This window comes from Osmia lignaria, chromosome 5 (assembly GCF_051020975.1).
Source record: "Osmia lignaria lignaria isolate PbOS001 chromosome 5, iyOsmLign1, whole genome shotgun sequence".
In the NCBI taxonomy this organism is placed as follows: Eukaryota; Metazoa; Arthropoda; class Insecta; order Hymenoptera; family Megachilidae; genus Osmia; species Osmia lignaria.
In genome coordinates, this window is record NC_135036.1 from 8,419,517 (window position 1) to 8,440,270 (window position 20,754).

At 36.3% G+C, this 20,754-nt stretch overlaps 2 protein-coding genes across 4 annotated transcripts; one reads left to right on the forward strand and one right to left on the reverse strand.

The window, feature by feature from the left end:
* Positions 1-20: 20 nt before the first annotated feature.
* LOC117604794 (pyrokinin-1 receptor) lies at positions 21-15,585 on the forward strand. Its single transcript, XM_034325266.2, has 3 exons — positions 21-5,771; positions 12,904-13,130; positions 13,700-15,585. Exons 1-3 carry the CDS (start codon positions 4,952-4,954, stop codon positions 14,246-14,248), a joined length of 1,596 nt encoding a protein of 531 aa, XP_034181157.1. The 5' UTR covers positions 21-4,951; the 3' UTR covers positions 14,249-15,585.
* Positions 15,586-16,344: 759 nt separating this feature from the next.
* Positions 16,345-20,634, reverse strand: mus304 (mutagen-sensitive 304). Of its 3 annotated transcripts, XM_034325258.2 has the most exons (14): positions 20,340-20,632; positions 19,820-20,164; positions 19,458-19,746; positions 19,150-19,400; positions 18,936-19,066; positions 18,767-18,867; positions 18,555-18,695; positions 18,340-18,485; positions 17,857-18,264; positions 17,701-17,789; positions 17,505-17,641; positions 17,385-17,432; positions 16,748-17,305; positions 16,345-16,553 (listed from the first exon to the last, which is right to left on the reverse strand). In XM_034325258.2, the coding sequence occupies exons 2-14, from the start codon at positions 20,036-20,038 to the stop codon at positions 16,345-16,347; spliced, it is 2,727 nt and encodes a 908-aa protein (XP_034181149.1). In that variant the 5' UTR covers positions 20,039-20,164; positions 20,340-20,632. The 3 variants fall into 3 exon arrangements, with proteins under 3 accessions (XP_034181149.1, XP_034181150.1, XP_034181148.1); XM_034325259.2 differs by having other exon boundaries at positions 19,150-19,394; positions 19,820-20,634; XM_034325257.2 differs by having other exon boundaries at positions 19,820-20,632.
* Between the last annotated feature and the right edge of the window lie 120 nt (positions 20,635-20,754).

A 20,754-nucleotide genomic window follows, 5' to 3' on the forward strand; every position in this document is an offset into this window, starting at 1 on the left:
GTACAAGTTTGAAAACTCGGTTTTTTAGAAGTCCCAGAACGACGAAGCTGGACAGAAAATTAGAAAGTTTCGTTCCTTGAAAGAAATTTCTAGTTTGCTACACCCTCCAAGCCTTGGATCGTGGAATTACAAAATTATTAATATAAAGACTGCCTTCACACGTTAAGAGGGTGGAAAGGAATTTAAAAGAGAAATTACAGAATGAAGAATTAAATTGAAAAAAGGATTACTACTTCGAGTTTGCAAGTATAAATTCAACGTTAAAAAAATGTTTTCGATTAAAAAAAATCAAGCTGTGTTTTTGCAATTTTGTTTACAAACGTACTTCTAACTGATCTCTTTGAATACTTTATCAAGAATATCACCCCTATGTAGATATACAGAAAAATAAGAGTGCGTGCGTCATCTGTAAACAAATTCTGTTTTTCAACTTACAAAACAGAAACATCGATATCTGATGTAGTTTCGGAGAAAACAGCTCGTGACACTTTAATCGAGCCATCCGTCGCATACCTTAACAAATAAAGGAGAACCTTAAAACGGTAAGACCTTGTTCGAGCATCGTCAGAGATAATTAGAAATGAACCAACCGACCGAAGAAGCCAGGGTAAAATAGCGAGCACAATTTCGTATCGAGAAACGACCCCAAAGCTCGGTCGGATGTTAGGGTAGAAAAGAACTTGAAAGAAGTAAGCTTTTGAAAGCTGGAAGCCTCGTAAAAATCGACTACGTCATCGACGGGTTAAACGGCACGAACCGAATTCGACACTTCTAAACAGGAGCTCCTCTTCAAGAAATACTTGTTCCTTTCCAGAACGAAAGATAAAGACGGAGAATAGGGGGAGGTTTATTTCTGACGTGAAACGAAGCGACGAGAAGGGGTTGCATCGTTCGCGAATGTCTTGGAGGGTGTCGTTTTCGAGTCCAAGGTCGGGAGGATTGTAGTCGAAGGATCCGTGAACTCGACGAAGGAAATCTCAAGATTTCTCGTGAACCTTGCGCGAACGTTAGGCAATTGGAAGTGGGCGACGTAACAACTCGGAGGGAAAAAGCTGGGAAGTTTCAAACCGGCGGAAAAACGAAATTTAAAAGGTACAGGATGTTGAGAATGGCTCTGTAAATGGGTCTGTGTGGTAAGGTGTTCTGTTTTAGTAAGGATAAGCTAGGTTCGTTTCAGCGATGAAGATGGAGCGGTTTAGAGATATTAAGTGTTTGATCGCGTGACAGTGAAAGATTTGATAAAAATTGTCGTAGGAATGAAAATGGAAGATAGGGTAAAAGGAATTTTATTAATCACGACTGTTTTAGTGAATCTGGAATTTCTACACTTCTGAAAATTTTATCAATCATTCTTCTATTTCAAATAGAATCTGAGATCATTATTTATAGGATGCAATATGAGAGTTTAACTCAGTCGGCCCATTCATAAAGTTATCTACGGAAATTCCACATTACCATACAATAATTCGTCTTGAAATATAATATCAAGCGAATAAAATTCACAGACTCCTCTAGTTATCTTCACCGCACTTGACGATTACGATTATCTATGTTTAATTTATAAGCAACACATTAGTAATTGAATGTAAATTAAATTCGTACGTGCATGTATTAAGGAAAGAAAAATCCTGAATTATAAACAGACAAGACCCATTCATTCATTGATCTTGGTTTATTGATCGAACCAAGGAAGTCGTGATTCCACCAATCTTCGGAATTTTTCTTAATCGCGTACAAACGATACCAGCTGACCTAGAGATTCACTTCAAACCTTCTGAATCGTTTACATCACGCGTTATCGTCGTTAATCGTGAGACGATCACGTGATTATTTGAAGGTAACACGTACACCATTTTTACGCAATTATTTGACTTCGACAAATATACGTTAATCGTCATTAATACTTAATTCCTGTCAAAATTTCACTTTCCATCTCTAAGGTAATCGACTCGATTAGTGTCAAGGTGTGGCTCAGGGACGGGGGCGGACTTTGAGGATTTAGGATAATTCCTGGTAGGAATTTAGGATCTAATTATTTTAAATTTGGGCCCGTCGTGTCATTAATCTCCCGGGAAAAATTTAAATCAGGACCCTGGTCAAAGAAGATCCTCCGTGTCCCACGATCATCAATGGCCCACGTGAGTCAAGAAGCTGAAAGCAAACATAGAAAATTCCGCACAATTAAGTTCGGTAAAAAATGTATTCAATGGAATATAATTCACTAAATTATCCAGAAATTTCATATAACGTACGACTGTATTTTTCGACTAACAAACGAGCCTATCATTGATACGAAGAAAGACGTTCAAAGTTGATCGGTATTCTCATTAAAATTTCAAACGAGATTCATTCAGTTCCTTTCGTAATTCTTTAGCGATTTGTTTCTTCGGATTCTTCAAATTCATTGCATCATAACAACTGGCTAAACGTTTCAAGCGCAGCCTTTGATATGAAAATTTCTTTTCATGTATATTGTGATGTTTGACGACGTTTCGGTAGTAAACAACATATTTGATGAATGAAACCTTCTATTATTCGCGATGCTTAAGCAACTGGAACAAGGAGACCCGTCAGAATGACGAATTTCGCGTTTTAAATTATTGAAATTATCGGTCATTGGACAAATGGACCGATGGAAATATTTTCGTCCACGAATCGAACGTTGGATAATTAAATAACGAACATTATGATTAAATCTAATTTAGTAATTGCATCGACGTACCTCGGTGCTTGAGCTATTTCAATTTACCATTCGTAGCTATATTATTCTCTGTCGTACTAAACACGGTTATTTCTACTGTGGCGGTGAACGCGTTAACACATTGATTATCGCGGTGCAAACGCTCCTGTGCGATAATTAATAATTAATAGTACTCTGATTTTCCAATTTAATATTCTCGCTCGATTACGTGATTGATAAAATATTAATGATATTTAAAATTTTTCTATGGTAATTTATTATTAATTCGTGGTACCCAACACCAGTGACCCTGATTGACCTATTTCTTTAATTAATCTTCAATTTGAAACCTAATGTATGTTCAAGGCTGAATTGTTCCACTGTTAAGCAATTACGAGGCTCCAATAGCAAAACAGGAAACACGAGAGCTATAATTTTGGCTCGGGATATCTAATTGGAACGTTCCGTTTTGTGGTTCTATTTCACGATTTCGCGAATCATTGCACTCCCAAGGGGATTATTCTGAAAATAGAGGCGTCATATAAGCAACGCTTGATCCGTTGGATTAGTTGACTCGTACGGGGAGTCGAACGTGAGACGTCAGTCGATGTTTACAGTGGAAACACAGTGGACAGAAAATGATAAGAAATGGTCAATCTTTCTTCCTATTCTTCTATTTTGAATTTCTAATCGGATGATCACATTACAATGGTTAATTGAATTTCTTGCGACGTATGCAAGCGTTTACAGCAAAACATGTTGACCTTCCATAAAAAAGGAAGAAGAAAAGAAGATGAATAGAAACAACAGAGATTCATAAAGAATTCATATTTGATCTCCCTCTGTGGATCGAATAAATGAAGAATTTCAAATGATGAAGAATTTGAATCAATTTTAATTATCTCCTCTGCTAATTTTGTCTGTGTTCTATTTTTCGTTCACGGTTCAAAAGTGTGTTCGCGTGTTCCGTGTGATAACGAGCAGGAAAAGTCGGACGGGCACGTGCGTTCCGGGTGCAAATGGGTTAAAAAAGAGCGCGCAGCGGGTGATACCCGGTCGGTCGAAAAGAAAAATAGCGGTTCGTTTTTTAGGGGAGGGCTAATAATCGAACGAAATGACCGTGAAACCGGGCCAGGAGGCGAAAAATAAGGAACGAGGGAAGCCACGAGGACGATTCCGGTGATTGAAGGTGCGCAGAAGCGCCGGTGGCCGGCGTCGGACGTCGCGACGAGGGCATCCGCAGTCGTGACTCGCGCGGCGTCCGTGTCGGTTCGTCGATTCCCAAGTTCCTCGCGAGCTTTGTGACATATCCCCAGCTCGGCCGTCTCTTCGATTATTTTTCCATTTCCATTGGGAAAAAGGTCGAATTTGTCAGAGAAGATCAGAACACTTCAGGGTTGATAGAACATAACAGAGCTCAGTTATAAAAAAAAAAAAGAAAGAATAACTGAGAATCTGGTTCTGCTCCTGAATAGCAGATCTTCTTTTTTTAATTTAAAAATTGAGCCTTGTGTAAAAATAAAAGAGAAGATTAAATTTTCTGAGAAATTGAAAATTCGTGTGGGATTAAAAAGGGGGTCGTTTGGTAGAAAATCCAATTGACAATCCAGCTGCAATTCTTCTGCTCCTTCATTTTTATCATTTTTGTGCAAAGTTACTTGGAGGAGACGAGAATCTAGAGGCTTAGAGCGAGAGGAGATCTGGGGTTGATAAGAGAAGAAAGTAGAACTTAGAATCCAGTTTGGTTCCTAGTTACCAGTTTCTCGGAATCTTGAATAAAATTAGCTGGAAAAATTGGAGACCGAATCTGAGATTATTCAGGCAGTCTACTTCGAAAAATCCCATATCGTCTGAAGATTCAAAAGAAGATCCAGTTTCTTTATCGCCAGAAGAATTTAATAAAAACCTGAAAGAGTTTTCTAATCTTCCACAACTGTTCCGAAAAGATATCTCAAATAAACGAAACAAACTCGATCGATCAATTAAGAAAAGTTCAACTGGAAAGAGACCCAAGTGTTTCTTTGCTTTTCAAACTCCACGAAACTTCGTCAAGTGGTATCAGAACCCCCCCCAAAAAAACTGAAACTCAAGCTTCCAATACAAACCAATAACCCATAATCAGTACTCTAAATGCACCAATTAAACTCGCTTCAAAGATTTATCAACCGATCAGAGTGATAAGATAAACGATTCATCAGTGTATCAAATCGAAGCTTATAATGTGCCCTATGCAACCACCAGCAGAGAACCAATCAAAGTGATCAATTGAAAATGGAGGAGCCAATAATATCCAGTCTATCGAACAGTACTTACGCGACCATCCAGGAGTACATCCAAGATATCACGAAATTCTATAACGAAACCGACGATGATTACATCGAGTACCCAGTCAGTTACCCTCGAAGAGACTCGCTCTACATCGTGGTGCCGGTGACGATCATTTACGCGTCGATTTTCGTGACCGGCACCATAGGAAACATCAGCACGTGCATCGTGATCGCACGCAACAAGTCGATGCATACGGCTACCAACTATTATCTCTTCAGTCTAGCCGTGTCAGACCTGTTGCTGCTGGTTTCCGGACTTCCGGCGGAGATATTCTTGGTATGGTGCAAATATCCGTACATATTCGGCGAGGGTTTCTGCGTTCTACGAGGTCTCGCAGCGGAGACATCGACGAACGCCACGGTCCTCACCATCACCGCCTTCACAGTCGAGAGATACGTGGCCATTTGCCATCCGTTTCTTTCTCAGACAATGTCGAAATTGTCGAGGGCAGTGAAATTGATCCTGGTTATCTGGCTGGTAGCATTATCGTCCGCGTTACCTCAAGCACTTCAGTTCGGAGTGATCCAACATCAACTGGATCCTAATTTAGTAATGTGCACCGTGAAGAGGATACTTCTTCAGCATTCTTTCGAACTGTCCACCTTCCTGTTTTTCGTCGTACCAATGAGCCTCATCACTGTGCTTTATGTGCTGATTGGGCTGAAGCTGAGGAAATCGAACATGATGAAGAGGAGTCATGGTAGAGATGGGAGCTGCAGACATCACCCTAGGAGGTCGTCCAGGAGGGTGTTGAAGATGTTGGGTGAGTTGAGAAATATTTCTATTTGTTTTTCTTTTAACAAGTTGCAGTTGATGTTAAACCTTGATAACCGGGTCGTGGCTTTCCAGTAGAATTAGACATTGAAAGAAGGCCAATGTTAATAAAAAAAAGAGATAATTAATCGTAAGTAGATTAAGTTCAATGTTCAGACAAGTTCTCGTTTCCTGAATTCTTCAGATTTATATCATTTCTTTCCACCGAACAAAGGGGCGAGATCTCGTGTTTCTTTTTAATTACGTTACTCTTAATTAACACGGGCTGTGACTTAAGAGTGACAAACACGGGTTTAATTATGAACGAAAGTATATTATTCGAAATATTAAAATGTTTGTATAAAATTATCGAGTGAAAAGTTTCTTAACGAGCTTCTGAATAATAAACTCAGTTGAATAATTGAAACAGTTCTTCGACCTGCGGTAATTAAATTAACAATTGATCGAGTTATCTTTCCGACATCTGAAACACGCTTTTCTCTGCTCTACGTTCAACGCTTTTTCCCTCGCTGCCAAAAACAACATTTCAAACGTTTAATCATGATTATCTATTCTTGCCTGGTCTCTACTCGTCCTCTTCTACTATTACACAGTGTTTTGTGTACACAGCGCATGTGTTTGATATTAATGGACGATTAACTTTAGTGATTTACATGTTCTTCGTACCGTGCCATCATAGTAGGAATTTTGATAAAATTTTCAAGAAGACCAGTTTATTATATTTTTAAATATAATAAATATTCTTGAAATTTGATCCTGTTAGTCCTGGTGAAACATCACCAAATATGAAGAAATTGCACGATTACGTTTGTTATTCATAGGAAGCATTTTTTGCCAGAGACAGTGGAAGAATATTAAATTTATAAATGTAAATTATCACCGGCTGTCTGATTTTCTAGTTTACTGAGTTTGTTGTTTTCTTTTCTCGTCAAAAGTCAACCCGCATTGAAATCACCGATATTAGTTTTACAGTTTACCCTTTACGGACACGACTCAGCTATTATTCCAAATATTAACCCTTTCGCTGCTACGGTGGTCCCATGGGACCGGCGCTTGTCTTTTCATTTGGGGGCCATGGTGGTCAAGAAAATTGTGCTATTGGCAAGATTGTTTTAATATACTTCGCAGTTCTTTGTCTTTATAAAATTTTTAATATGAAATTTGTGGCCCACTGGTGCAAATTCAAAATTTCGTATGGCATCGAAAGGGTTGAAAAAGTATTTTCTCCAGCTCGAAAACACCAACGACAAAATTATTATTCTGCCATCGCAATTATGCTGATCATCGTCGACGATCATTATTGTATGACATATTGAATTGTATAATGATCCAACAAAAATCGCGACGTAATTATGCATAACGTAAGAACATGTCACCTACCATGGCTTTTTTGTAACACCCTGAAAAAAGTCAACTCGATTCTCGCGTTTTTAAGCATTCGTTAATTGAAATTCTCCTTGCAATTTTTATACCAACTTGGACAGATTAATAGGAAATGATCAACTTGCTTTATTAAAAACATCACGTGTCATAAAGCAATCCGTCCTGAAGCGTGTACATAAAATTACATTGCACGTGTTGTTAAATACGCTGAAAATTTGCGTAAATTATTCACAATGAAATGAAAGTAACACGCGATGCTGGGCGATAAAATGATGTTCTGCATTTGACGGATACAATTCTCTGTGAATAATCAAGCTCGATATTAATGTGATCGTGAAACGGAAAATTTATCATTCTACGTTAAATCGATCGGTGAGAAATTGAAATCAAAATTGTGTGTTTACAATCGTGCCACGTGGTCGTCACATGCAACATCGAAAGGTAAATTTTACATTATTTCCATCGACTTCCGGTACGACTTTATAATTCACCAGCTGCAACTGCGATGAATCGTAATCGCTCGATCGACGAATATTTTATTGATATCTTCGGGATGTTAATGTTTGTTTTTGTATAAAAGCTTGAAATTGTTATCTAAGCAAATTTTAGAAAACCTTGGACGATTATAATTGTGAATGATAAATTTATGGAGGTTCGATAAATTGCTTATTTATAGTTGCTGATTCGAATCAGTAATTAATCAGACAGAAAAAGAAACAAATGTATCAGATAAGCCAAACGTTACAGCGCAACGTTAAATCAATTTTCCTGTCATCTATATTTAGTCACAGAGAAATATAATCTTTCTGCATGTCAGATTAGGTGACAGTTGTCATCGAAAATGGTTGGCAGTGACCACGCGTCGCGACGATTAAACATAAACGAGTACACGCGTCGCGTTTTATTATCCCGTTTGTCGCATAATACCACGATCGTGTTTCATGAACACGCCTCGTTAACTTGCTAATTACACGTGTTCGCACATATGTATTTTAGTCGAGTTTCATGACACGGAAACGACGCCACTGCTTGTCCCATCGATCCACGATAATCATCATTTTGACTATTGAATCGAAGCTATTGTTTACAAAATTTAATAAAAATGAACGAATGACCGACTAAGATTCCTTTCTGAGAACAAGTTCAAAAATAAACTTCCTTAAAATTCTTTTGAAATGATTCAGAGAATTTCATGCGTTCGCAAGAATCTCGCTTCGAGGAATCGAATGCTTAATTAAGGAGGATGATCGGTCGATGAGAAAATTCAGAAACCGTTTCTTGCCCGAAATTGCGAGCAACGGGAATTTTGATGATCCTTGTTATAGGCTCTGATATTACGTTGCATCGACTGCCATTGCAATATCTTCGTGATTAAACCTTGCATCTGCCCGATGATCGAAACTGTGCATTCATTAGCAACGACAGTTTATCACTGACGTTCGATGATAAACATCGAGTGGAACTGATAAATGATCATCTTCTACATGATTTGATTAATCTCATGTAGGATGTTTGTAAATATCCTGCGTAATGTTTATTTCAATGATCATAATTAATTAGTTTTCTGATGAATTTTTTGTAAGAATATTTTTGGATAATTAATTAGTTTTCCGATGAATTTTTTGAAAGGATATTTTTGAAATATAAAGAATATTTTCAGATCTTAATCCGGATAATAATTTCGCTAATTAGCCTGGATAACGATTTCGAAAAGCAGACTATAAGTTCGAACAAAGTATCCGGCGCATTTTATCCTGTACCATTCGAAGCAATTACAGAAAAACATCCGGAAATTCAGTTGAAAACCCAGACACTCCATTTAGGGGCACAGGTGCGGCGCCTTTAATATCAAATGCAAGGTAGACCAGCGGTAAACAAAGAAAGCGAAAAATTGTTCGAAGAAGGTGATTTGTGCAAAAGAAACCCAATATCCTTTGTCTCCTCCATTTTTCTTTCGACCTAATGAAAATTCAATCACGTATTCTCTGAACCTCAATAAAAAAAAAGAAACTTTAATTTCGTCTCAGATAATAAAAAACTTGATGAATATTTTTAACTTCGATAATTACTTTTTTACGAGATAAAGTACTAATTAATGAGACGTGTGTCAATCGCGAAAACCGTAATCTTTTTGATTTCTGGGGAATTTATTTCTAGATATAACTTATGCTTCGAGTTTTCCTGGTGACAATGGTCAATAATAAGGGGGATGCAAACTAATTGAGAAAGGTGACAGCTAATTACAACTTTTCTCAACAAGTTGCTACTATGATCTCGGTAGACCTCTAATAACGGCTTATCACCCTTTTTTATCCTCATTTTTTATCACGAGACCGTGGAATAATTAATTTCCTTTATCTCTTCAATGATCCGTTGGAAAAGTGTTTTTTCACATCTGTTTTTATACACACTCGTTGGCCACGACTTTTCCTGTTTCCATGTTTTCTTACATTCTCTCTCTTTATTCTCTCAAAGTATCTGTCTCCATCCCAAAGACGAGAAATCGAGTTGATATGCATATACTTGAATCTAATAACTCTAGGAGTCCCTCGCACGGTTTTTTTCATTTTACCCACCTGTTTACTTAATAAGAATGCGCTGCATTGAGCGCGTGAATCATTTGTCTGGTTGTCATTAAACAATTATTAGAAAGAAAAAAAAGAAGCAGTCTTACACAGCCTTGCCAGTTGTAAGAACTAATTTTATTGGTTTAACAAGAAAGAACTTACTTAGCTATCAAAATACTAAAGCTGTCAATCTTTTAACTTTAAACACCATTTAGTCAACCAGTCTAGCGTGAAAAATATCTTGAAAATAGATGCTAGGAAACACGGCTCGTTATTATAGAAAAAACGCGTTCATTGCGAACACAATTTATATATTTTCCAGCAGAGCGGAAACTTCCTTTCGGAAGAATGAACTTTAAAAGATTCAAAGCGCAACTCTCGCATGGCGCATCTCGCAAACAAGATACCGTCATCTTTTTGAACCCGTCGCCTCGGGACCAATAGTGTTTGCCGTCCAGACTTCGCTTGATTTCTCGTTCTGCTTCGATCATCCAAGTTTGCGAGCCGAGAAAACTTTCTCGCCCCGAAACGAGCAAACGCGAATCCCTTCGATCGAAGTTTCTGTTTGTAAATCCTGTTGCTTCGAGTCGAAACATAAAATAACTCGACGGGGTTGGAAAGATACATAAACGATGGGAGGAATTTGAAATTCTCATTCACGAGTTTGGCGTAGAAAAGGAACGATTCAGCGGGACGAAAGGAGGCGAGGAAGATGAAAGAAAGTAAAATAAAGGGATCCTGTAACCAGTTTCGAAAATGAATTATTCAAGAAAAAAACGCGAGATGGTACGAATTGCGTAGAAATGCCATAACTCGACTGAACTTGACCCTAGCCGCATATCAATTCCAGTCTTTGCATATCTTTCAAAAGCGTTCCGCGTAATACCGTCGCGTAATGGCACAGACTTGTCGGGAATAATGCACCTGCGAAACAATTTCGAGTCCAATTGGAACAAAGGTTTTCGTTCCTGTTGGTCATCTTTATCGTCCTTCTTTTTCCCCTCTTTGGGTTCGTCGGTTAGAATTCTCCAGAACGTGGTATCGAACTTTCGACGGTGTCGCGTGCTCGATTCCTAACGATATTTAAATATTAACATCCATGGAACACCTTAGAATGTTTCCAAACGATAATTAAGAACTTCAAATTTGCAAACGTCTAAATGATTTTTATTCAAAAACTACAGGAAATAATAGAATCGATGTCTGGTGTTTAGCTTCGAGTAACATCGAAGAGAATTATTAAACGTTTGAATTTATAAAAAGAAACATAGCATTAATATTGTATCGATGATGAATCGTCGCTGGTTCGAGCAGACCGGTTTCCCTTGGAATTGCGAAACAAGCAGAACTTCCATACGTTTGCTCGATACAAATCGCCAGGAAAGGGAGAAGTTTCACGGTTCAGACGTAAAAATAGGGGCGATACCTCCCTTGAGACCGAGCTCACCCCATCGGTAGCCCCTTCGAAATGAAAAAGGCACGTTTCAGATGTTAAAGTGTTCCCCGAACTTAGTTTTACGACGCTGAAACCGCGTTATCGTTGAACATTTCAAAGGACCCACTTGTCTTCTCACTTTATTTTGAATTAACAATGATTTTCAGTTTCTTTAATGTCCTATCACTGGACTTCCGCAATGTTCATTTTCACTTTTATTTAATGGATCAATGTAAAAGTAAATACTTAGATCGAGAAGGGGAAAGGTTAGTAATGTATTACATAAGATGTAGGAACTTGAACGAACCAGGAACACGAATACCACTCAAATACAAGTGTGTCCTTAGACCCTCGTTGAAATTATCTCTAACGATGAAAGAACATCTTCGTGGGAGAGTGATTCTTTGAAATTCTAGGAAAATTGCTTCCGAGGAAGCAATTTTGTTGCTATAATATAGGTTGATCGAAAGCATTCGTTCATTAAAAATTTAGACAGTTATGTTTGATGGATCGTGTCTGCAATTTTACAGAAGCTTTAAAAACACCCTTCGATTAAAATAAATAACGATGTATTAAAAATAAATAGCGGCGTGAACCTTGATTAAATACATCATTAGAGATGGTAGACATTTGCAAATAAATCGTCAATTGATTAAAAAGTGTGATTAATGATGGTCGGTGTCAATGGCGTCAACAGATTATTACAAAAAGTACATCAGGAAGTTGGTCATTAAAAGTATATTAATTAAAGATTCTTCAGTAATTCTAAAAAAGTTACTCCGAAAAAAGTATTTCTTCTTTGGAATATTTGCAATATAAAACACTATGTATATATTTTTAGTAAGATTTAGGAAAATGATTACAGAATCGTCGATGTTCTTCATCTTTTACTTCACAGTTTACTTCTGTCAACCCTCGATTATGTTTACCGAAAATTGAATACGTAATTTAAACATCATTTGGGACATCACCGTCCACTTTTCTCCTTGCTTATTTTTTTGTCTCATTTATGATAGATTAGATAGGTAATTAATCAAAAAAAGGCGATTAATGAGCAAGTATCTTTGACACGACGAAAATAACTGGCACGTAGCCGGCTATTATAAGACACCGGGAAGATTATATTTTTAAACATCTGACGAAATTAATATCGATCATACACGCGCAGTAATTAAACGATTGCAATTTTATAGATTTATTTCTTTTTCTGTTTTTATTTCTGACCGGGCGCCAGAATGACTTATCAGTGAACTCGTTGATAACGAAGTATTCCTTGAATTCCTTGCACGAGCCACCATTAATATCATCCAGTTGACGTAGCTTTGACGCATACTTGAAAAATACTCGTTAGATGGCCGATTGTCCCCGTGTTCCGGCCGCTACCGTTCCATTCCGCTCGCGGATCGTTTTAAATTTAGACACGGCTAATAATTCTTCGTTGCCTGTTTACGTCCTTATTCCTCGCGATCATCGAAGCGGTTGATTTACTGCTTTATTTTTCCCTTTTTAGCTTTATAAAGATTCCAGAATTCACTTCCTAGCTTTTGTACAGAATATTAATTTCCCAACGAAAGATCCTTGATACGTTCAAAGAGTATTCATTATGAAAATCATTTTTTATTTTTATATATCGTGTAATAATTAACGCGTTGATTACCAATTTCGAAGGTATTTAATTTAATTAAATTACCATCGCTATGATTCTTATTAATTGAAAATTATAATTATGTTTCCAGTGGCGGTGGTGATCGCGTTCTTCATCTGCTGGGCGCCATTTCACGTGCAACGACTGATCGCCATTTATGGGACAAATTCTGAGGACCACATCACGTCCAACAGCAAGTGGATAGAGTTCCTTTATCTCCTGATGACCTACATATCTGGGGTGCTCTATTACGTGTCCACGACGATTAATCCGATTCTATACAACATCATGTCGAACAAATTTCGCGTTGCGTTCATGGTGAGTAACGACGTCTCATCTCGTTCATATAAACAGACTGTAGCGAATAATTAGAGGATCAGCTGCTTCAATTACGGAAACCTCTCAATTGACATCCAATTACTCCGCCCATCCCTCTTCCCTATCTGCCTACTTCTCTTTCGGGTAAAATCGTTCGAGGAACATGGAATGGGTTAATGGGGAAACATGGTCGAGTTAGAAACGGCTTTCATTGTTTCCGGGTTACTGAATTTCTCCACGTGTTAACGATCTCATTCATTTCCATCCATTAGAAACTATTTCATTTACAGTTCTCTGAAAGGGTTAATAATAATAATTCATTATTGACCATTAAAAAATAAACGAAAACTTGTTTCAATGATTTTAGACTTCAACCCTTATAAAATGGCGATAACTTCGGCACGTGTCACGGTTCATCCCCTTGGTAGAAATCAATTACCAGGAGAACCAGTCCAACCTCCTCGAACAACTTTGATCCATCAACTCAATTCGCGTCTCCGCTCTTCACCCTTCGATCACAAATGTACGTTTGACTTTGTCAGCCACAAGACGTTATTCTGTTTTCACAGGAAACACTGTCGAGGAGTTGCAGGATACCCTTATTGCCGGTTCGCAACGAGCAACGTTCCTACTCGAGTTTGTCCCGATCCCAGCAAAGAGCGATGGGCGCTTACGGGTCGAGGACGGCGGGCACCGGAGGTACCGGGGTTGCCCATGAGAGCACCGATTGTTCCGGAAATTCCGGCCGCGAGGAGAGCCCGAAACAGACGACCTCGTTGGTAGAGCAGGTGGAAACGGGGCCGCGAAACGCGGACAGGAAAAAGGATAATGGTAAGGAGATCAGGAAGCTCGCGAAAGAGGTGAGGTCGATCGGTGGGCAAAGATCGAAAGCCACAGCTAGGTACGCGACCGTCAAGGTCTCCAACGTCGACGAGGCGAGGAAGAAGTGGTGGAGGTTGCTCAAGTGGTTTCCTGGCTTGAAATCCTTCAAGCTGGCCGGAAGGAACACGTACACCGTGCCGGAGAACCATATCCTGAAACAACCAGAACTGAATAGGGAAGAGTTCTCGATGACCATGTGGAATGTACACGAGCCGAATGATCAGCTGCCTGTTTGAACGGGATCGTTTCTTTCCTCTCGATGACCATTGGAGTGATCTCTGTTAAATAATATTAGGGTCACTCTGAAAGTTTTGAGAATCAAAGGAGAATTGATGGACTCGTCTGATGCTGAGTAACTCTAGGCTCACTCTGAAAGTTTTGAGCCGATAAATTGATTTGGTATCGACTGGTATTTATTGCATAGTATTGGGTCAGTCTGAAAGTTTTGAGAATCAAAAGGCTACATTCGCAAACTGATGAACTGATTTGTTGCTGATCGTGAGTGATGTTATTTGAGTAACACGATGGGTTACTCTGAAAGTTTTGATAATCAAAAGAAAACGTTTCGATAGATTTTTTTTCTTTTCGTATAAATCAAAGGGGAACTTGGAAACATCGAGCAGTACGTTGTGCATGAATGTCGTAAGTGGATTGAAGGGGTGTATAAATAAAAGGAGGCGAAGTATAAGGCGAAGCTCGTGGGTTATAAATCGCTTGGAAATGTATATTCCTGTCAGGTTTTTCGATGATCGAGATTCTTCCCGTGTGCTTTGAAAAGCGCGTCGATAATAGACGTTCATCCCCTTTTTCCTGAATCGTACAAACTCGAAATAAGAAAGTTCTCCACGTGTTTTGACGAGGGCATCGAATTTATCAAGGGAGGAGAAACTCGGGTGCTGTGAGAGAGATGAAATGATAAAACTCTCTGTTTTCACGAGACGATAACGAAATGAAAATGAAGGAAATAATTATTAAAATTACTTTGCTTAAGTTTCACTCAAATTTGACTGAAACTTGATTTAAAATAAATCCAAATTACCTCGTATCATCAGATAGATAATTAAATAAAATCTAACGGATAGTTTTATCATTTTCTCCTTGAATGCAAACTATAAATATGGAAAAGTAAGTTGAAGTTGAATTGTTGATATGTTCAAACACAGGATGCGTTGTTATCTATCATAACATTTGAAATGCATTGAATTTTAACGGGAAAATAAATGGAAGAATCTATTATAGGGAACATTGTGCATCTCTGTAAGTTATTAACATAAACACAACTGATGGCAATGAAGGATTATCAACTTTGTTGAAGTCATAGGCGTCATCGCCGTATTAGAATATAGGATTTTACCGTACGAATCGATTGAACACTACACTTGAATCTTGACAATGTGATATTATTTATTGTGTAATTATTATAAAGTGTATATTGAATCGTACGTTATTGACTCGAAATTAATTGAATCGCTTAGGACATACTGTATGTCCTACGTTTATGTTTGTAAGTCGCTGTACTTTACAGTAATAATATTTTTGATAATTATAGAACACCATTGTGATGTTCTTTTCAGTTAATTTTTCTCTCCCTTCTTTTATATAGCTTTAGAACGATACAAGATAGCAAAAAGATGTCATAATAAAAGAGTCTTTTTTAATAGATTCACAAACTTAGGACCGACAATTTTGGTCTTTAATGGGTAATTAAATTTCCTATGTATTGCAGTTTATTCTGAGCCCACCTTGAAATTTCCAGATGAGCAGTATAATGGTAAAAATAAATTAATCTCAATATTTTGACAGATGACCAACGCGTCAGCGTCATTTGGAAGTAATTAATAGTATAAACTTATACATATATTTAGGAGGAAGTATTCCTTTATAACTTCCATCATCAACATTTACATTTACTTTCTAAATAAACTATATGAAAAACCGTTTGTGAAATTGTAAAATTTATCAAAATTTTGAGCTCATGTTGCTGCATAAACGGTTTTCGAAAGAGGATCAGTTAACTTTCCGGAGGGAAGTTATGACCATTGGAAATTTACGTAATTTTTAAGAAAGAAAGAGTTCCTCTAATTTTGCGATGGAATGTATTTTATTACAAAATAGAATTTTAAATTACACGCTATTTATATACATCAGATTATACCTCGTTAGTAAATGGTATATAAAACTTGTATAAAAATGTCGTAGATTCAATGTAAAATATCACGAGGTACTTCATTTATATTACATTTAATAACGATTCACGATATAAATTAACATTTACAAAGAAATACAATGACAATATAAGAAATAGTAAATCTTATTTCATTGAGATTTCTATTTATTTATATAATGATTTGAATACGGTTAAAACTTTGTAGAGGTTCTCGTTTTTCTTGGAGCTCGTGGTTATTGGTTGTACGGTTATTTCTTCGAAATTTGATAATATATCCAGTTGTTTTGTAATACAATTTTTCTTAGCCGGCTCCATTTCAGATTGTGACGCTTTGTCAAAAATGAACGTTTGTTTTATTCGACTCATAGCTTCCTCTGTAAAAAGAAAGATATTACACGTTAATAAAACTACGTATGGGATTTGTGTTTTCTTCTGTTAAAAGTAATTAAAATATTCAATTATTCTCATCGGACTGGAAGTAAATGATGACGAAAATGTCATCGTAAAGTGTGAGTACTTTAACGAAAAGAAATAGTAATAAGAAACAATAGAATGCATTCACACTTACGCTCGTTTTCGTGAAGAACGAAATCATCGAAGGAACTTATGTTCCTTATGAATAAATGAAATGCATCCTCTATATCGGATAATCGAATAACAAAATCGGGATCGCATATCGCCAAGTGAGATAGGAATCTTATCCCGTCTCTTAGCACCTTCGCTTGTTTTTTCTTCAATGTTGCCCAGACATTTTCATCCGAAAATTTATCACGATAGATCTCGCGTATGCACTTCTTATTTCTGTCTGATAGAAACGGAGAATGTTTGCTGCAGATATTTTTCAAATTGCAAGATTCTTCTTGTTGTAAAGGAAAATGATTTAAATTGAAATCCCCAAGAGCGCTCAAATTCGCTTCAGAACATCTGCCCAGGGTTTCAATTGTAAACCTCAATAATTTCATGCAACAATTACAAGAACCTAAGGTATCAGATCTCAGAGGGATAATATTCGTTTGTAATACATATTGTACCAATTGTATCAGTGTATCTGTAATGTCTATTGCTGCTATCAGATCGAAATGATGATCTTCCACTTGTGCTAGGAAAATCTGTAATGGACAAGCATCTGAAACGAAAATATGCAATAAGAAACAGTAATACAGTTAAACTCTCATTTGAAAAATAGAACAGACATCCTTTTGTACCTGGAATAAAATGTAGAGAGCCTTTCCAATTATTCACTGCCATTGATTCTACAGAAGTAATAGTACATTATAAATAAATACACATAAAAATAAGGTAGAAGAAAGAGTAGATCAACATACGTGAATTGATACAAAGTTTTGGCAAGTACGTCACAGATTTAATAAAGATCATTATTAAATTGCTAAGCTGTGTGTAACAATAAGGTAAAGGCCTAGCGAACACTATTTCTTTAAATATCCGGTAAATATAGTCCATTCTGAAACAAGAAACTAGATAAAGGATGAACGATTAATTGAAAAATTATTTTTCACGTACCCCTGCGAACAATATTCAACCTTTTTATGAACATTATATATAAGCATCATAATGGCACACAGAAGGCCACTAAATTGGTGAGCTCGCCTCTGAAAACATTTAAATATAAACTTAAAGTATTCGAAACATTGATGATTACTGAAAAATGAATATTACCGTGAACCCAACTAAGGTAACAAATTGTAATAACATCCTGAGCATCTCAAAGTCTTGATCCTTCTCCGACCACCTGCTGTAGCGAACCATATGAGGCGAGTAACTTTTATAAGATTCGTCTTTTTCTGTGAGTAATTCTGCTTTTCCTGCAATATACTTGCTAAGATAAGTCGATTCCACAGTTATATATGATAACACGCCAAACACTCGTCTGGTTTCAACACCACGCTCGCATTCGTGCCATGCACTCGCGGCGCACACAGATTTTCCATTAAAGTTAGAAGTCGAATACAAGTCAGAAAAGTAAATGTCGTTCATGTCTCGAATATCATCGTTGTTCATAGCTTGAAAAATTGTCTGAAGAATGGTTATTACATTCAAAAGCAATTCTCTTGCAGTAGAAATTAACTGAAACGAAATAATCTATTAATGATTATACTATTTAATCTAGATATTTAGTTTGTATAAAATAAAAGGATTTACTTTATTTATAATAGGGATAGTATTTTCTGACTCAAGCTCCAGGGTCGTTTTTCGTTGAAGAATAGATATTTCTGGTAAAATAAATTCTACAGTAAGCTTTTTATCATCTATCATAGTTGTTACAGGTTTCACTAGTTCTGGATTTTCTACAACAAAAAATATTAAAATATAGCGGAGTTATAGAATGTAAAAAATGTTACAGGAGTAAATTTTACCGAATATTCGGCATGTATTTTCCTCTTGTAAGATAGGCAAATTTCGTCGTCCAGTTTTTTCTATGATTTGAATATCAATTACAGATTTCTCTGAGTGTGATGCATCATATATTAATTTAGGAATTTCTGACAGAGGATAGTCTGCAAGAAAAATATACCCTTATTTAGGTTCACTATTAACAAATTAATGTTTTCTTCTATAATCGACTTACAGGAACTCCAAACCTTAAGGAAGTATAAGTTTTTATTATGCACATTTGTTTGAATACAAGTTTCCTTTACTTTCACTGATTTCATGCTGGAAGAATGTGACCTGAAAATAATAGTATAAAAATATGTTCGATTCTAATAATAATTTATAGGAATATTTCATAAATTTACCGACTGCTTGGTAAACTAAATCTACTTTTACTAGCAGAGACATTTAAATTTATACTGTGTGGCTCTGTCAACTTCACATTTCCACTCTCTAATAATTTAAAACGTTCCATTAAATTTCTGACTTCAAATGTCTACAGAAGAAAACGAAAAATTATTAGAATTTAATATATGAAGCTTCTTTGAAATCAATTATTGTACTAATCAGAACACAAACTTGCAATTCAAGTTGAGTTTTTAAATGTTCTTTTTCTTTACAAATAGCATTAATCTCTGTTCTATGTCTATTTTCTTGCTCTTCAATGAAACGCGTTTTTTCTAATTTATCATTCTCTGCACGTAATTGTGTCTGCTGCAATTGATTTCTTAAAAAGACAGCTTCTCCTTCTTTAGTTATAAAGTCATCTAACAATTTTTTATTCTCAACTTTCAGTTTTTCCAATTCCTTTACATATTCTGATCCTGAAACTATAACTTGTACATTAATTGATATGTATAGAATATAAAGAATCATTTTAATTTTACCTAAGACACCATTATTATCCAACTTAAATGTTGAATTATGTACTCTTCTATTTATTAACTTATTTTCAAAATCTTTGTAATCACCAGACACAATAGTGCTTGTATCCTTTAAAAGTAACGTATCTTTTCTTTGAGTATTATTTTGTGTCATACATATGGAAGATTTTAATATTTTATTTTCATTGCTATTTAAATTGCAATCAAATTTACTAGTAGATGGCATGCTATTGAATCTTTGCACACATGATGTATTTTGTTCTCTGTTTGGTTGACTAAAAACAGTGTGCTCCTGAAACAAATATTAATAATATAATATATAATTCATACGATTTTTTAATGTAATTAATCAATATGAATCATACCTCCAAACAAGCTTGAGATGCCACATAATCCATCTCTTCTATATCTTCTTCTGCAAAATCATCACCCCACACATCATCGGATCTTACAGATTTTTCATTTATTGACTCTCTATTACTTTTAGAAACACCTACCAATGTTTCTTTTTTTATATCATATTTTGCTCGCTTAGCAGGTAGAGAATACTTATTCTCTCTATTACCATTTGTTCGCTTAAACATTTTAAGTGATTGATATTACATGAACAATTACAAAATTACTTCAACATCAGTGTAAATCTTTCTTCAATGTGTTCAACAAACATAATTTACACAATCTGTCAGTATTCATTTATGATATATTTGTTACTGAAAATAACAATGTTTATGAACGTATCATTTTATTGAAGCGGTTGCATCATTTATACATTCGTTTAACAGTGACATTTTATAAAGTTTTATGAGAATAACGTAGATCATCACGTTACATACACATTAAATAACAAAATTTGTTACAATAAAAGGGATGTTAAAAATTTATTACAATTCAATTGAGCGGCAAATCAAACACGTGAAAAAACATAGGCTCATGTCAGACTCATCGACCATCTTCCAGCGGCCGGTCAACTAATGTCATCTATTAAAATATAATAAAAACTACTTGTCCGTAAGTTTCGGCTGTAGAAAGTTTGACTGATAAGTCATCAAAGTAGCAACTCGACAGATAACATTCAACATTTTTATCATTTTTGTAACATCGTTGGAAGTTTTGAAAAATCGGCGGCACCGACGAGGAACAGTATCTCGTCGGTGGCGGCGGTCAAGTTGTCGAGTAGGTTTCGCCGCTTTTGAACAGATGGTGCAGAGGTCGTATTTTTGATCAGTGTACCAACCATTAGTACCATTTATCTTTGTTTGGTGTATGTACATACACTACTATTTATACCGCAGTTCACCAG

Bases quoted from the DNA above. Each gene is read 5' to 3' on its own strand.
- LOC117604794 (XM_034325266.2), top strand. From the start codon at position 4,952: ATGGAGGAGCCAATAATATCCAGTCTATCGAACAGTACTTACGCGACC. The intron at 5,772-12,903 runs GTGAGTTGAGAA...TTATGTTTCCAG, and splicing joins GAGGGTGTTGAAGATGTTGG to TGGCGGTGGTGATCGCGTTC. The intron at 13,131-13,699 runs GTGAGTAACGAC...CTGTTTTCACAG, and splicing joins AATTTCGCGTTGCGTTCATG to GAAACACTGTCGAGGAGTTG.
- mus304 (XM_034325258.2), bottom strand. From the start codon at position 20,038: ATGTTTAAGCGAACAAATGGTAATAGAGAGAATAAGTATTCTCTACCT. The intron at 19,401-19,457 runs GTAAAATTAAAA...TACAAGTTATAG, and splicing joins GGATAATAATGGTGTCTTAG to TTTCAGGATCAGAATATGTA. The intron at 18,265-18,339 runs GTAAATCCTTTT...ATTTCGTTTCAG, and splicing joins CTATCCCTATTATAAATAAA to TTAATTTCTACTGCAAGAGA.